Raw genomic sequence first — 17,682 nt, forward strand, 5'->3', positions numbered from 1 at the left:
CTTGTCACAAATATTTCCAATTTCATGTTTTTGTAAATGAAGATTCTTAATCAAATGTAGAAATATGTGTCACAATTGTAATCACATTCATGCAAATATTATAATCTATCACAAACAAAGAATTGCAAATTCCGGAAATCTGAAAATCTGGTGGAACATTCAAGGGTTTGTTGAGGGAAGGAACTGCAGATGCTGGTTTAAACCGAAGATAGACACAAAATGCTGGAGTAACTCAGCGGGACAGGCAGCATCTCTGAAGAAGGGTCTCGACCTGAAACGTCACCCATTCCTTCTAACCAGAGATGGTGCTTGTCCCGCTGAGTTACTCCCACATTTTGTGTCTCTATACGGAACATTCAGCAGGTCAAGAGTTCTGACAAAGGGTCTTCAATCTAAAATATTAACTCTGTTTCTCTTTCTATACATTCCATCAAACCACTGAGTATTCCCGGCAATTTTTGTTACTGGTTCATAATTTATTGAAAATAATTGGGCCTCTCCACTTGCGTGTGCCTTTGTCAAATTGTGTTTTTCCATCAATCTCTGCAACATTTGTGCTCATTTTTACTTCATCATTAGTCTGCACTCTGTCACACAGATTCTACCTGATCTCTCCAATCCTTTGCCTCTCTGCAACTTAAAACATAGTTGTCTTCTCACTTCCCCATTTCTAATGAAGGGTCTTTGTTCTGTAAAAGCATCCATCCCCATTGATGCTGCCTGACCTGCATCCAGCATTTTCTCTTCCATTTTGGAAGTCTAGCAACTTTATTTTTTTAAAATTCCAATAAATAGCAGTTGCCCATCCAAGGAAAGAAGTAAATACCAACATAGAGAATACCTATTTACCTCGGAAAGCAAGACGGTCCCTCGAATATCCACAAAGTTTTGCTGGACAAATCGCCCATTAATTTCCCAGTCAACAGTAATGTTCCCACTTCCTGGTGAACTCCTCTCAATCCAGAATAGCAAAGTCTCTCCTGAAAATTAAGAATCAGAATCACATTGGACATTCAACTGACTTCCTACCACAAAGCAGTAAATTTATCAGACATGCATCATTCATTTGGTTAATTAAACACATCATGCAACATTATGCAGCTAAAATAATAAATAATAAGTATTTACTGGACCTTGTCGTCCGTAAATGTACCAATACCAAATACCAATTTCAAAATTTAAAAATAAATTGGATAGTTATATGGATTAAAAATAAATTGGATAGTTATATGGATGGGAAGGGAATGGAGGGTTATGGTCTGAGCGCAGGTATATGGGACTAGGGGAGATTATGTGTACGGCACGGACTAGAAGGGTCGAGATGGCCTGTTTCCGTGCTGTAATTGTTATATGGTTATATGGTTAAATATTAAATATTAAATCTAGGAAAGCATTGCTTTCCAAATACCAATATTTGAGCAATTTATTTTTGTTTTCATAATGTTTCGAAATTATAAGATTAAATATATTTATAATAATAAATTAGTTTCCATCTTTATTTCCCCAAGGTTGCAACTGAACTCTGCAGTTTTGAATATAAATGATTTATTTTCTGACCTTTGCGAAACACGATAAGTATAACAGAAAATCATGAAACATTTCCTGCTTCAGATTCACAGTGGGCAATGCCAGTGTCAATACATTCCAGGAAATAAAATCCACCAAATATTGACGACTTATGAAGAAATGCAACTTAGTAAGCTCACATTCTGAAATAACTACATAATTAAATGATTTAAACTACTGTTTATTTCCTAATATAATTAAATAGCACAATGGCATTTAATAGGTACTGATTTTTGAATGCATCAGCTGTTGCACATTGGACTCTAATATTAATGCCCCTGTCCCACTTGGGAAACCTGAACGGAAACCTCTGGAGACTTTGCGTCCCACCCAAGGTTTCAGTGTGGATCCCGGAGGTTGCAGGTGGTTGCTGGAGGTTGCAGGTAGTGGAAGCAGGTAGGGGTCACAGCTTAAGGATAATGGGGAAATCCTTTAAAACCGAGATGAGAAGAACGTTTTTCACACAGAGAGTGGTGAATCTCTGGAACTCTCTGCCACAGATGGTAGTTGAGGCCAGTTCATTGGCTATATTTAAGAGGGAGTTAGATGTGGCCCTTGTGGCTAAAGGGATCAGGGGGTATGGAGAGAAGGCAGGTACGGGATACTGAGTTGGATGATCAGCCATGATCATATTGAATGGCGGTGCAGGCTCGAAGGGCCGAATGGCCTACTCCTGCACCTAATTTCTATGTTTCTATGTTTCTATGAGTCTGACAAAAACCTCCGGGAACCGCACAGAAACCTTGGGTGGGGCGCAAAGTCTCCGGAGGTTTCCGTTCAGGTTTCCTAAGTGGGACAGGGGCTGAGGGAGCACATTGAAAACCCATTACAGCAAGATAGCTGACAAATTTACCACAGTATATAACCACACAAATTTAGCAACACATTGTAACAAGCTAGCCAAATTGGCAGATCAAAATATCAGCAGCAGAGGTCCTCGGTGATTCAGAGATCAGTACTCACAGGTGAGTTCATGGCTGCAGGGACAGCAAGTGGGGCAATTAGCAGGAGTTCAGGCCTGGGCAACAGGCAGATCTTGCAAACACAGCAGGAGAGATCAGTCCCTAACAGCAGCTTCCTAAAACTTAAAATGCCTCTTCATAAACTAACTTCCTACACATGTCCAGAAGATAAATTCATGACCATGTTCAGAACTTCCATCACATTTAAAGGGAAAAAGTTAAAATTCAAAACTGCAGCGTTAGACAGTCCTCACATAAATTTGCATTCCATTAAACAGAAGCAATGTGAAAACTTGGAAAATAATATTTTGCTCATCTTACAAAATGTACAAAAAGAGTACTTTTTGTTCATTTTTTTTTAATACCATGAAGTGAACATATTTTTCTTTTGTTACCAAAGAAACTTACAATATAATTTACAACATTTTCGCAGCAAATTCTACGCAGTCATTTTAGCCTACATTATTTTTTTTAAATTTGAAATAATTATTTACAAGGTCATAAAATGCTTGGAAAGTGAGAATTATTAGTAGGTGCACGAAAACATTCTGTAAAGGTAATAAAAGGTACACATAAAAGCTGGAGAAACTCAGTGGGTGCAGCAGCATCTATGGAGCGAAGGAAATAGGCAACATTTTGGGCTGAAACCCTTCTTCAGACTCCTATTTTTATTTCTATTCCTATTTCCTTCGCTCCATAGATGCTGCTGCACCCGCTGAGTTTCTCCAGCTTTTTTGTGTACCTTCGATTTTCCAGCATCTGCAATTCCTTCTTAAACACGTGGTAATAAAATTTGGATTGATGTGTTTTCATAGAGTGGAAAGATAGTAAATGAATTTAGGGGAGAGCAATTGGAGACAAGATCAATGTTAATTTCAGTGCAAATGAGAAGATAAGAACTCAATGATAACAGTAAGCAATTCATCTCTACAAGCCTGGTCTCGTATCCAGTTAGATTATGAAATGGAAAATCAGCTATTTTGTGGCTGAATCTCCAATAAGAATTTAATCAGTGTGGAAGTGGAAGGGGAGCAGTGGGCATTGCTTCAAAAATATGTTGCAGTGAACAAAAGTGATTCTAAAGAGTAGATGAGTCATAGATGAGAAAGACAAAGTACTGTGGAACGAGAGCAAGGGGATCAGATAAAAGCAAAACAAAATGGTGAAAATGAGTTAAACCATGCCATTGTAACATGACCTATAATTCATGTCAAAACTGTAATATTTTATATTCATCCACGTTTAGTCTTTGCTCTCGTTCACATATTCATGCATGCAGGATTGAAAATGATCCAAACATCTTTATGTGCTGCATTCCTTATTGCAAACGCAATTCAACAAAGAAACCATGCTGAACATGCACAAGAAAGAAATACAAAGGGTACATTGCATTTTCAGTAAAAACATTCCGTACTAATGGTTTCTTCGTGAATTCCAATCAGTAAATATTATATTTTGCCACATACATTCAAGTGTTATCAAATGAAACAGCTATAATATTTACTTCTTTTCAGCTCAAAGACCAGAATATAAACCTACATGGCCAAAGGCATGCAATGACACATGCAATACTTCACTACAATTTAGTTTACACCAAAGTTAAACCATTAGACAACACAGAAGTAGTTTGAATGATTCATTTCGGAATCTTCTCGATTTAAAATATTTTTTGTTGTATTACGATGGAAATTTGTCATGCCGTATGTATCAGCTACAGTATGTTATGATAATGCATGCAAAAAAATTTATATTGCATAACCACATGAAAAGCATGCAACAAAATGTATATTTGCATCTACCTGAAAGGTCAAAAGATTATGTAAATGTTAAACATTGATTTTGTGCAAAAAAAAAACAAGGAAGGGTTTGAACAATCACAAAATTAGAAGGCAAATTGCTTTCACTTGAAAATAATGTTCATTTAAAATAAATGTGAGTGGAAGCCATAAAACAAGACATCTACCAATAAAAAAAATACATTGAATAGTTCTACTTTGCAGCAGAATTTATTTTGTCGAAAAAAATTCAAGAAAAAATCTTTAACAATTACAAAACAATGCTAGATACTCAAACACAGTAAATTATATTAAAATTAAGCTAACAACATATGAAATACTTCTGAAATATATTAAAACTCTTTAATTTTTTTAAATTCTTTGAATGAAACAGACAAATCTCTGTAATTCTGCTGAAAATAAATCCTTTTGAATTTTAAATTCACATATCAAATATAGTATTAATAAATATATAAAGTTTATATTTCCCAAAGTATTGCAATTATATGATCCTTGTTTTCACGGTGTTAAATTTGGTATTATAAACTTCTGCAAACAGCTTTGCATTGTCAGAACACACAGTATTGCATTGGCTTTTAAATTGCACCCAAAAGTTAAATCACAGAAAAAAATCCCCACATTTCAAATATCGTTGTCGAATACGACATTGAATGGCACAAGTACAAGAACAAGTCTGACATTGTGCTTTGCTCAGGCAGGTATCCCCATTCTCCAAGAACACAGTCACAAATTATACACATCATCGCTTCAACTGTTTGACCTTTTCATTCAATGGAATTTGCAAAACATACTTCCAAGAAAAGAATTACTCTTTGAATTACTTTTTAAATAACCAGCAAGTCACACCTAATATGTCTTGAAAATATAATTCTATTGGAATTCATAGAATATTGTGGAAAATTTTGTATCTTTCATAATAATATTTACATATATACAGAACTTATTTTATTCGAATGCTCCACAATGCTTCACAATTAATTGTTTTCAATGTGTGATATATTCTGCTGTTATGAAAGCAACAACAAAGGTATTCTGTCTAGGGGATGGGGTGGGGGAACGGATTAAATAAAAAAAAATACCACGAGATCTTAAGTGTTTGCCACAGCATCTGAAAAGGCATTGGACATCATTGGGCATGTCATTCAAAGAATGATTATGGAATGAAAGACATTACAATCAAGTCAGGAAATAGTTCCTGATATGTTTAATGAATCCTATGAGCAAGTAAAATAAAACACTATCAGATGCTATTCCAGATTACAATTACTTTCAAATCAGAAGAATATCAGCATACAAATGCAACACTATTGTGTCTGTTTTATGGAGTTTTTGTATCACTACATCCATCCTCCTCCAAAATCACACCAATAATTATCTGTGGATTGTTGGATAGGCAAGTCATAATATATGTAGATTTATTTTGTGTAAAAAGGAACAGTAGTAAAATTAATATTTCTTTAACAACTATTTAAAAGCCAATACATTTTGAAAGTTAAACAACATTGATGGTTCTTTTCGACCAATCAGGGTTGTGCTTCAATTGGCACCATGACGGACAAATCAGAAGCATTAATGCAAAGACACCAAGTTGCAAAGACACACCAAGTTGCAAAGACACACCAAGTTATATGGTAAAATAAAAGCACAACCCCCCATCAGTAAAGCCTTTAATATGGTGATTTAATGGAGCCATCTGTAATAATGTCATCATTTTTACGTAAGTATTAATACTAGTTTGTGCATGCGGTGGGAGAGAGCAGCATAGTTAATGCTTCCATTCAATTATTTACATAGCAAACATGATCAAGTTTTACTTATTCTTTTATAGTTGGATGAAGGAATAGCTTCTAAATATGCCTCTGGAAAAAAATGACAATTATAGATGGCCTCTTCAGCATTCTTATATATTATAAATCATGTTGATAAATCAATAATTATCACCACCATTATATTCTCATAAAATATTGAGCTGGTATAAAATTAAACAATATTCAAGAACATTATTTATGAATACAAAACATGTTTGTCAATCATGATTTATAATAATCTCTTGACAGGAGAATGTATAACCACCTGGCCAAAAATCCAAAAAAATGAATCAAATCATGGATTGTCCCTCAGAAAGTACTTTCCTCCTGTCAAAATGTCGTACAGGAAAAGTGATATTAATATCTCCTCAATTTCTAATTTTCAACAGGCCATTAAGGAAGATGCATCCTCTTTCTAGTCCAAAGTAGCTTTAAAGCAGCAGCACTCTGGTTCACTTCCCACTATGTTTTGGAGCACAATGGGCATTATTTTACGTTAATCCTGGATGAGATTGTCCTTAATTTTCCCATCGTTTGCAAGATATACTGGTATTTATAAAAAGGTAAAGATCATTTTCAAATCTTAAAGTTGCACTGTTCATTGGAGCACATTACAGGAGGATAAAATAAAAAATAAATTGTTACAAAATTCATCGTTTTACATACATGTAGAAGTTTTTTTTTTCTTATTTTATCCTCCAGTATTCTTTATAAAAATGTCATGGTTAAAATACACAAAGTCAGGCTGAGAAATGCTGCGGCACTGTAGAAATTGATGAGGATTATTAGGAGTGGTGTCATTAAACACAGTAACCCACCTTCCTGTCCAGTGACTGATAGAGAGGATGCTTGAAAGTTAACTACTACTCCCACATAGTCGTTGGCCAGAATAACTATAGTGACGGTGTCGGAACTGGGTAGAATACGGCTGCCACCTTCAGTGTGTGTCAAACGGGCTACAATGGTTTCATTATCTTCTGGTTCTTCATCATCTACGATTATTAACGTGACAATTCTTTTATTCTCGCCTGCAAGAGAAATGCAAAGAAACTGAAATGTAGTTTGTATCACTTTTACTGCAAAGTTCTCTGAGACAATTTAAAATCTGTCCATTTTGCAATTTTGAGGAAGGACATTTTTGCCATAGAGGGAGCACAGAGAAGGTTCACCAGACTGATTCCTGGGATGTCAGGACTTTCATATGAAGAAAGACTGGATAGACTCGGCTTGTACTCGCTAGAATTTAGAAGATTGAGGGGGGAATCTTATAGAAACTTACAAAATTCTTAAGGGGTTGGACAAGCTAGATGCAGGAAGATTGTTCCCGATGTTGGGGAAGTCCAGAACAAGGGGTCACAGTTTAAGGATAAAGGGGAAATCTTTTAGGACTGAGATGAGAAAAATATTTTTTACACAGAGAGTGGTGAATCTCTGGAATTCTCTGCCACAGAAGGTAGTTGAGGCCAGTTCATTGGCTATATTTAAAAGGGAGTTAGATGTGGCCCTTGTGGCTAAAGAGATCAGGGGATATGGAGAGAAAGCAGGTACAGGATACCGAGTTGAATGATCAGCCATGATCATGTTGAATGGCGGTGCAGGCTCGAAGGGCCGAATGGCCTACTCCTGCACCTAATTTCTATGTTTCTATGTTTCTTTCCTGATCCACGTCTTTAAAGTTTTGCTGTTTTTGCAGAACTTGAGTTAGATCAGCAGGTAAATAGCCACAGGTGCAAAATACATTCTGACATCTGCTTTTTATAGTTACTTATACAAGGGTAAAAGGCAGAGAAGGATTGAGATAAAGGCAGAGATATATTGGTGTCATTAAACCTCATGTGGAACAAAAGTAGTGCCCTAGTCCCATTGGCCCCAATGTCCTGGTTTGGTCTGTAAATTAAAAATTAAAGAAATATCCTCACAACTTCAAAACTCAGACTTGGAATGCAAATTTCAAGAAATGTATTTTGTTATTTACTCGGCAAAAATAATAAGTTACAATCCCACCGTATGAGCAACATACAATCAAAAATATACTTCATGTTAAAGATATCCCATTTTGTAGTTAATATGAAACAGAACAGGCAGCTGGATTAGCATCTCCGATAAAAGGAAGATCTTTAAGTATTTAAAGCATTTAACACATGCAAATAACATGCTTACTTTCAGAGTAGTATTTACACATTCACATCCATCCTACCTTCTGCAAATGTTAATATTTCACCATCACCTATGAAATCAATGTTCTTTCTGGCTGTGCCACCAACTACACTCCACTCCACGGTCACCTCACCAAGACTTCCACCACTCCTGTCCACCACAAGCTGTACTGTCAGCCGAGTTTCTTCTCTTACTTCAAGGTAACTTCCTTTTTCCGTGGCATTGACGTTTGCAATGTACAAGAGAAAGATGCCGAACACATCTCCATTCATGGCTATGATAACAGTTGAGATGTTTGGTTGGCCGACTGTAGGTTGGTTTTCTGGAATAACCTTTACATTATAGTTCTGCAGCTCCACATTTAAAAGCGAAATGGCAAATTTTTCATCAAGTTCCGCCACAGCGTCAGTTTGTATTAAAACTGATAGATTAGCAAACGCATCTCCTTCATGCATGACAGCCCAGACTCCAGAGGTTGGCTCATAATCAGAGCCAGCAGTGGCCCGGTTACTCAGCAGGGTGGCCACACTGGAAATATTCTTGCGATATGTTGCAAATTCTACGCTGGGAACCAATACATCAGATGATGAACCAATCCAAGAACAATTGGCCGCTTGTCCAAAGAAATCAGTGAATGAGAAAGCCACACAAGCTTGTTCTTTGAGACAAGAAGCTGCACATGCATGCAAAGCATTTATCTCCTGAGAAACATTCAGCTGGAAAATAGGTGGTCCTTCTGCAAATCCAGGAACTGGGGGGTCATAATAAGAGAGAAGGTCCTGCCCTCCTCTTGTCAGAAGATCGACAATATCAATTTCAGAGGTGCTGTAAAGTAATCGCAATTGCCCAAAATGACCTCCGCTGCATGGAAAACAAACACAGTTGAAGAGCATCAGAAAACGTTAACACACACATATTTTTACTCATTGAATCCAGATCAAATCCACAATTCAAAAGAAATAAGACAAATAAACCATCAAACAAAAGCCATATCATGCCCTGTCCCACTTGGGAAACCTGAATGGAAACCTCTGGAGACTTTGCGCCCCACCCAAGGTTTCCGTGCGGTTCCCGGAGGATGCAGGTGGTTGCTGGAGGTTGCAGGTAGTGGAAGCGGGTAGGGAGACTGACAAACACCTCCGGGAACCTTGGGTGGGGCGCAGTCTTCCGAGGTTTCCATTCAGGTTTCCTAAGTGGGACGGGGGCATTACATTCATGCCAACAGTTAAGTTTCACAGCCACATTGCAGGAAAGCTTCTCATCATTAATGAACCCTGTATCCACAATTCATTCTTGGGAAGTCTTTGCACTAGTGATTAAAGATTAATGTGCCTAAATAAAACCAACAAGTTCATTTATATTGCACTCAAAGTTAAATAAAAAAGACATTATTTTGCATTACCTTTCAATAGAGAAGGCAGTGAAGAGTTAAGATTATGGGACTGATGTCAGGGATTGAGAATGGAAAGCTTTTGGTGTGCTGGCCTTTATAAATCAGAGCATTGAGTATAGAAGTTGGGATATAATGTTAAAATTGTACAAGGCATTGGTGAGGCCAATTCTGGAGTATGGGGTACAATTTTGGTCGCCTAATTATAGGAAGGATGTCAACAAAATCGAGAGAGTACAGAGGAGATTTACTAGAATGTTGCCTGCGTTTCAACAACTAAGTTACAGAGAAAGGTTGAACAAGTTAGGGCTTTATTCTTTGGAGCGCAGAAGGTTAAGGGGGGACTTGATAGAGGTCTTTAAAATGATGAGAGGGATAGACAGAGTTGACGTGGATAAGCTTTTCCCACTGAGAGGAGGGAAGATGCAAACAAGGGGACATGACTTGAGAATTAAGGGACAGAAGTTTAGGGGTAACATGAGGGGGAACTTCTTTGCTCAGAGAGTGGTGGCTGTGTGGAATGAGCTTCCAGTGAAGGTGGTGGAGGCAGGTTCGTTTTTATCATTTAAAAATAAATTGGATAGTTATATGGACGAAAAAGGAATGGAGGGTTATGGTCTGAGCGCAGGTATATGGGACTAGGGGAGAATACGTGTTCGGCACAGACTAGAAGGGTCGAGATGGCCTGTTTCCGTGCTCTAATTGTTATATGTTATATATGTTATATGTCACAAAAGCCTGAAGACTTTCTCCAATGGAGGATATTGGACAACTAAACAGATTTTTACAACAATCTAGTAATGTTCACCGCTATGTGAAGGCCGGGACTGCTTTATTTGATGAGGGATTAAGAATGGAAATAAACTACATGGAATCATCAGTACCTATCCACTATATGACCTATGATGGAAGATCTTGAAGAAGCATTTGAAGATGCTTTATCAATGGACACTGCTCTCTGGATCTTCTGCAGTTACAACTTAACCGTGGCAATAAAGTGATTCACAAAGATGACAGGGGTCTTGGAGTACTTGATGGAGAGAACGCACGCTCATTATATGTCTAGAAGGTCAATCCTGGTTTATTATACTATATTAATTGAGCTATATCGCTGCTTCAGTACGCTGAACTCTGTATCCACAATTCATTCTTGGGAATTCTTTGCACTGGTGATTAATGATAAGTTTCTCTGCATAAATAAATATTAGGTAGGCAAAAGTGCTGGCGAAACTCAGCGGGTGCAGCAGCATCTATGAAGCGAAGGAAATAGGGTCTGTTGCAGGTCTGGGTGAGTGAGGCCCGATGTTTCCTGGGGAGTCAATGCGAGGTCCTGCTGGTGCCGGCGCATAGCAGCCAGAGTAGATCTCAGTGCCCAGTGGGAGAATTGTTGTGTATGGCAGTGGATAGCCAGTCTGTATTGATAGTCCGGCTTGGGTCCGAACTGGGAGGTAGGGAACTGGAGCTGGAAGCCATGAGGTACAAGGTGGAGGCGCAGGCATGTCCTGAGGAAGCAAATGTGGCTGTGGTATCAGGTCTGGGTTAGGATGTGGTCGTGAAGTCGGAAGGAAGGGGGAATCACAGAGGGGAGCAGTTAGAGAGGAGGTCGTTGAACTGTCTTCAGAGGGAGGAGGATAACTTCTTCAAAGTAGACATACCTTGAAGAGATTTCACAGTGGAGTAGACAAAATGTTTAAGAAAGAACTGCAGATGCTGGAAAATTGAAGTAGTCGGAGAGTAAATAAATATTATTTAAGTTAAAGGACGGACAGGTAGCAAAATACAGCTAAAGGTAATATTAAAGGAAATAGATGAAACTTACTAACGTCTAAGAGTATTTTTATAAATGGAACTTGCTGGGAATTGCCAGGAAGCACAACATTAGCACTGGATGCAAACATTTACATCCCAAACTTGATCAGCAATTCTCCGACTGCACACTGATGTGCATGTCCTTATGATATGATATACAAGGACCTGAATCTGCTGTAATTTCCCCAGATCCATAATGAATTTTATTCACTGAACCTGTGGGGGTTAGAATTGATGCAAGAACAGCGTTGATGTAGGTTACATACATTTCTTCAAAATCAATTGTGTTGCCATCATTGGTTTAACTATTTGAAATCACTTTCAAGTTGATCTGTAAATGATTTATTTACATTCTTTCCTGATACTTAACATCCCGATGTACTTTTGAATACTTTTTGGTTTACAGGGGCATCAGAGCTCTTCAAAGAACTTGATAGTGTTTCTGCCTTTTGATGGAGAGAGCTTGTTTCTGCAACAGTTTTCTAGCACATGATGTTCCATCACTGCAGAGGCTCTTATCAATTTGGATTTAAGTGTTAATATTGACCAAATTAAAGACACCATAAAATGGAGAATCCCTGCACTTGTCAGAATTGCTTAACACTTGTCAGCTGAAATTTACAGGCTTTGGATGGTGCCAGCCAGTCTAGGCTTAGATTGGTATGCAGGATGGTGAAGGATCCAGGTGTTCTCCTTGTTTCTCCTAACTTGATAAAATGTATAGCACTTTTGCAAACGAACCTTAAATGCATCATTTTGATTGGTTCGCTGCAAGGGCATTGTAAATAGTATAAATAATGTTGCGAGACGGTTAATCTGTGAATTGTTGATTGGTTGAAATGTTGAGCCTTGGAGGAACTGTTTGTATCCCAGGGCACATGTTGCACTACTAATTTGTGTTGGCTTCCTTCTAGAAGCTTCTTTCTAATACAATGTATTTAAGATTATATTATTGGGTTGGGGAACTGTCAATTATGTACTGTTACAACCAATATGTATGATTGGATTATAAAGAGACCATCCCTATGTGGTTCAGCCCCTCAAGGTTCGGGGACCTATAAAAGTCAGCCCCCACGAGGTCCTTTGTCGATCTTCTGGAAGAGCGCTTGGGGCTGCGTGACCCTTTGGAGTGTCTCTGCTTGCACGAGGCTAGAAGGTCTTGGCCAAGCAGCTACAAGGATCGAACCCATGGTGGTTAGGTATTGTATAGGGGAATTTGTGTTGTGTTATCCTAAATAAAGTTTAGTTGCTCAAGTGCTTGATTCAGTATTTTATTGACTGAAACTAGACTGGGGGATGCTTAGAACGAGCTATTTACATGAGTACTCATTCAATATCAACTTATCTGATACTGTTAACTTGAGTCAGATGGGTAGCACTGGCATTACATTTTGGCCCATTTTTTAAAAAAAATCTCCAACAACAATTTTCTAAAGAAATTAGACCTCTTGCAAAATGGCATGTTTAGGGTCAGCAACGTTGTCTAACGCTAACCATCACAAATCACTGACCCCCTGAAAGCGCGATCTCTATGTTTTTCAACCATTTTCAGTACAAAATGTGTGAATAGGCATATAATAGTCACAATATTGCAGTCAGTTAATTGCAGGCAGCAAGGACCAACATCTGGAAAGATGAATGGACCCAGCTCAACACACGAGCCCACGACTGGATGGAGGGAGGAATCACTCCGACTGAATGCCTCGCCAGCGGGCACGACCTCCCATGGCCAACCTGGAAGACCCTCAACAGATTACGAGTAGGAGCAGGGGAGGTGCAAAGCACTTATGAAAGCATGGAACTACCAGGCAGAAGACACATGCAGCTGTGGAGCAGTACAGACAATGTCCCACCTACTGGAGTGTGACGATGCCCCCCAGTGCAGCCCCCAGGACCTGGCTGAACCGACCCGACCCGCTGTGACCTGCGCCAGATACTGGCACAACGACATCTGAGATTGCAACGGACTTGAAGAAGAAGAAGTCAGTTAATGGTTCATTGATGAAGATGATCACTGTTGCAGAGTGGCAGGGTATTTCCGTGGGCACCAGCCAGGTTCCTACGGTTAACAACAAACGCATGCATTCCAGAAAATACTTTCATCTATTCCCTGTTACAAGCAAGTGCTGTCAACTTTAATACAATCAACTTTAGTATAATAATATTGAGATGTTCAACCCACATTATACCCAAACTTCACAAACAACTGCTTAATTGTTAAACTTCCACAATATTTAGCACACCTTCTTGCCACTGTGATATTTGCTCTGGCGTTTCTTTCCAGTGGCTCCTGAACTCTGTACACAGTGTGTGTGAAATGAACAGTGCCGTGTGGGTTGTCATTTGCTGGAACAATAATATTCACAACATTGTTTCTCCCAACCGAGCTCCCATAAGTGGAATGAGTAAGTTTCACTTGAATAACCTGCAAAAGAAGGTTTATGTTTAAAACTGTTTACATGCCACAATGAAACTGATGTCAAAGTTACATTTTTGAAAAGTAATAACATTCACCTAATGGTCCCATAATGGAAAATACGCCCCGGTCTCCATCTACGGGGACAGTGTGGAGAGAGTGTCCAGCTTTAAGTTTCTGGGCACTCACATCAAAGAGGAGCTCACATGGTCCACCAACACCACTGCGCTGGTTCAAGAAGGCACAGCAACAACTGTTCTTCTGAAGAACATTAAAAAAGACTGGTCTGCCCCAACAGCTGCTGACAACCTTCTACCGCTGCACCACAGAGAGCATATTAACGTATGGCATCTCTGTGTGGTATCTCAGCTGCACGGAGGCGGAGAGGAGAGCTCTTCAGCGTGTCATCCACAGAGCGCAGAGGATTATTGGGACACCGCTACCAGCCTTGGAGGGCATCTACCACACACGCTGCCTCAGGAAGGCCATCAGCAACCATAAAGACTCCACATACCCATGTAATGAACTGTTCAAACTACTTCCCTCCGGCAGACGTTACAAGGCCTTCTACGCCCGAACCTCCAGACTCAGGAACACCTTCATTCCCAGAGCTATAGCGGCTCTGAACCGGCCCTGCTGAGTGCCCCCCACCCCCCCTGGACTGTCTCCCTCGGATGGTCACGTCGCACAGACACATCTGCACTTTAGTCTGTTTGAACTGTTTTGACTTTTACTGTTGTAATGTTCTTTTACAAACCGTGTTCTCGGGGTATCTAAATCTAACTTTTATTAGTTACTTAAGTTATGACATCGGATGGAAGCTGCATACCCAAATCTCATTGCGTTTATGTGCAATCACAATAAAATATATTATTATTATTATTATTATTATTATTATTATTATTATCATTATTATTATATTTAAACGGCCAGGCAAAGAACTCAAGCTTTAATTTCTCAAAATTCCTGTCTGTTTGTAGCAAGGAACAATGCATAAAGATTGCTTGATTTAATTTAGTCACTTCCAAAACAGAACAAGATTCTAGTTATTTCTGGGTGGTTTCAGAAATTTGAGTCCAAATAGCGTTTGCAGCAATGATGAGATTTCTGTGTAAATGGCACCATTCCAATGTTCTTTTAAACCAATTGCTGGGAAATTAGATCACATTGCCTAAAAGTGTGTAATTAGCTGGGCTCACCCAGTGGGTTATAATAGCACAGCTGGTGGGCAACATAATTTAGAGGCAGCCTCCTGCGCTATCCAAGACTAATACTGGAAGCGCAATTTAGTTAGGGGCCCCTTCAAATAAACTGCTTACCAGTTCATCGTAATTCCACTGCCCAAAGCACCATGCAAACACCTCGCCATCCGTTCTCCTCACTCAACTAACCACCCAATGACTTCCTCTCAACCAAGCCCCAATCTCTTGACCTCCAGAACTCATTCAACCGACCTCTGCTCTGCTGGTCCTGATCAGACTTCCACCTGTTACTCAAGACCCTACTGGACATCCTACATTCACCCCCACACCACTAGATCCCATTTCAGATTCAGATTCAGATTCAACTTTAATTGTCATTGTCAGTGTAAAGTACAGAGACAACAAAATGTAGTTAGCATCTCCCTGGAAGAGCGACATAGAATACGATTTCAATAAATAAATCTATTTACATGCATACAGTCATTTGACCCACCCGCACTTTCCCCGATTGGGCATTTAACATTGATACCGTGGAAAGACTATGCAATCCCACCTTTGAATCAATTTCTTGCTCAGTTGATCAATTGATTCTCAGGAGCAGAATTGGGCCATTCAGCCCCTCTACTCCAGCATTCCATCATGGCTGAACTATCTTTCCCACTCAACCCCACTCTCCTGCCTTCTCCCTGTAACCGTTGATGCCTTTACTAATCAAGAACCTGCCAATCTCCGCTTTAATAATGCCAATGACTCTGCTTCCACAGATTTTGTGGACAGAGGGGACTAAAATGAAAAGTAGTCACCGATCCGTACTGGAGAGAGATGGGTTACACCTGAACTGAGAGGGAACCAATATCCTGGGAGGAAGAATTGTCTGTGCAACTCAGGAGGGTTTAAACAACATTGGCAAGGGAGGGTCTCAGAACAGAAAGGAGGCAGAGGAGGAGTTGGCGGAAAATGCTGTTGACAAAGAGAGAAAGATAAGCAGATAGGCCTGGCAAATGCACAGCAGAGAGAGGGGAGAGACCAGTGGTTTAGGCAGCATCTCTGGAGGACATGGTTAGGAAATGTTTGGGTGGGACCCAAGTGGAGGGTGGTGCCTCTTCAATGAAGGGAACATAATGACAACTCTGAGAGAGGGTACAGCAATAGGGAGGATGATCATGGAATCTAAGCAATCGAGACAATGGAGTTGTGCAGTCCTAGATCATATACAAATGACCAGAGGAGGTATAGGTGTTTTTAAAGCACTTTAAGATGGATAAATCCCAAGTACATCCTCAGACCTTGTGGAAAGCGAAGGAGGAAATTGTGGAGATATTTATATCACTTTAACCACAGGTGAAGGTTCAGAAGACTGGAGGGTGGTGATGTTGTACGTGTACTTAAGAAGGGCAGCAGAGAGGAGCCATGGAAATACAAGCTGCTGAGCCTGACATCAATGGTGGAATAAATGTCAGAGGGATTACCAAGCTAGTTGCTGAGGCCAGGCAGGTGTTGAACATTTTCTGCATCAACTTTAAGCAAAGCGTTTGACAAGTTACAGCATGGTAGGCGAGTTTAGAAGGTTAGTTCGCATGGAATCCAATGTGAGCTAGACAATTGAAACCTTGAAAAACTTGCCATCTATTGATCGAGTGGCCAACAATGGCCAGGTTGGCTTATCAATCATTATCTTGCATAATTGAGGTTCTTGTCACTAATTAACAATCTTTCTTGATTTTAATCAAACAGCCATCTACAATGCACCACTAGCAAAGTCTGGAAGTTAATTGTCCATTTAACTGTGTTATCTGTGGTAAGAATCTATTTTCCAACAGCAAAAATAAAATCACCGCAGGTCATTGTGCACAGGAATCAGTCCACATTTTGAGGGATGAATGAATGCCTCGTTTGTGCATTTTCTAGTGATATCCCTTTGAGAATCTCTACGTTCACTAAGTGTGTGATATTCTGAATATATATTCACCATCCTTACCTCTTCAATTTCTGGGATATCATCTGCTAGAAGTTCCAATTGCAAAGTTTGTACAGTTTGCCCTGGAGTGAAAATCAGCTCTCCCAAATTCTCCTGGAGATCGCTGGGAATGTCTTGTTTATTCATGGTGGCAACCCAATGGACTGTGACATTACCAAGTGTCCCAGCATTTCGAACAACAGGCAGATTTATCTTTGTGGTTTTAGATTCCGGTTCTGCAACAGTAAATTCTGTCCTTTCGAAAACTATTTAAAACAAAAACCTTTAGGATTAATTTCATTTTATGCTCTTAAGATTGCAAACCAATTAATGTGTAACAATAATCTGATTTGAGTACTCTGCAAAAAAGGTTAAAATGGTGCGAATAACACTTCAGATTATCTTTATTGTTCATTTTATGATCCGGCTGTATATTCAAATATCTATACAGACCTCAAGCACAATCTGGGCTAATATTTCAGTGTTGTTTTAAAGAATTTCTGCATTGCTCAATGTGCTGCCTAATCAAATGAGATGTTAAGCCACGTTACCTTCCAGTCTAAAATAGGCAGCATGCCAGAAACATGTAGGACCAGTGACCTGAAGAAAGGCTTATGGC

The 17,682-nt window shown here is 39.3% G+C and overlaps 1 protein-coding gene across 1 annotated transcript in view; it reads right to left on the minus strand.

Moving 5' to 3' along the window:
* Nucleotides 1–17,682, minus strand: part of LOC129695907 (adhesion G-protein coupled receptor V1-like) — a 491,758-nt gene that overhangs the window by 341,163 nt on the left and 132,913 nt on the right. The window contains exons 31-35 of the mRNA XM_055633356.1: nucleotides 17,085–17,329; nucleotides 13,732–13,913; nucleotides 8,330–9,150; nucleotides 6,951–7,160; nucleotides 850–980 (exon numbers count right to left, since the gene is read on the minus strand). Coding sequence (XP_055489331.1) covers nucleotides 850–980; nucleotides 6,951–7,160; nucleotides 8,330–9,150; nucleotides 13,732–13,913; nucleotides 17,085–17,329 — 1,589 coding nt within the window. The remainder of the gene's footprint in view (nucleotides 1–849; nucleotides 981–6,950; nucleotides 7,161–8,329; nucleotides 9,151–13,731; nucleotides 13,914–17,084; nucleotides 17,330–17,682) is intronic.

This window comes from Leucoraja erinacea, chromosome 3 (assembly GCF_028641065.1).
Source record: "Leucoraja erinacea ecotype New England chromosome 3, Leri_hhj_1, whole genome shotgun sequence".
NCBI lineage: Eukaryota > Metazoa > Chordata > Chondrichthyes > Rajiformes > Rajidae > Leucoraja > Leucoraja erinaceus.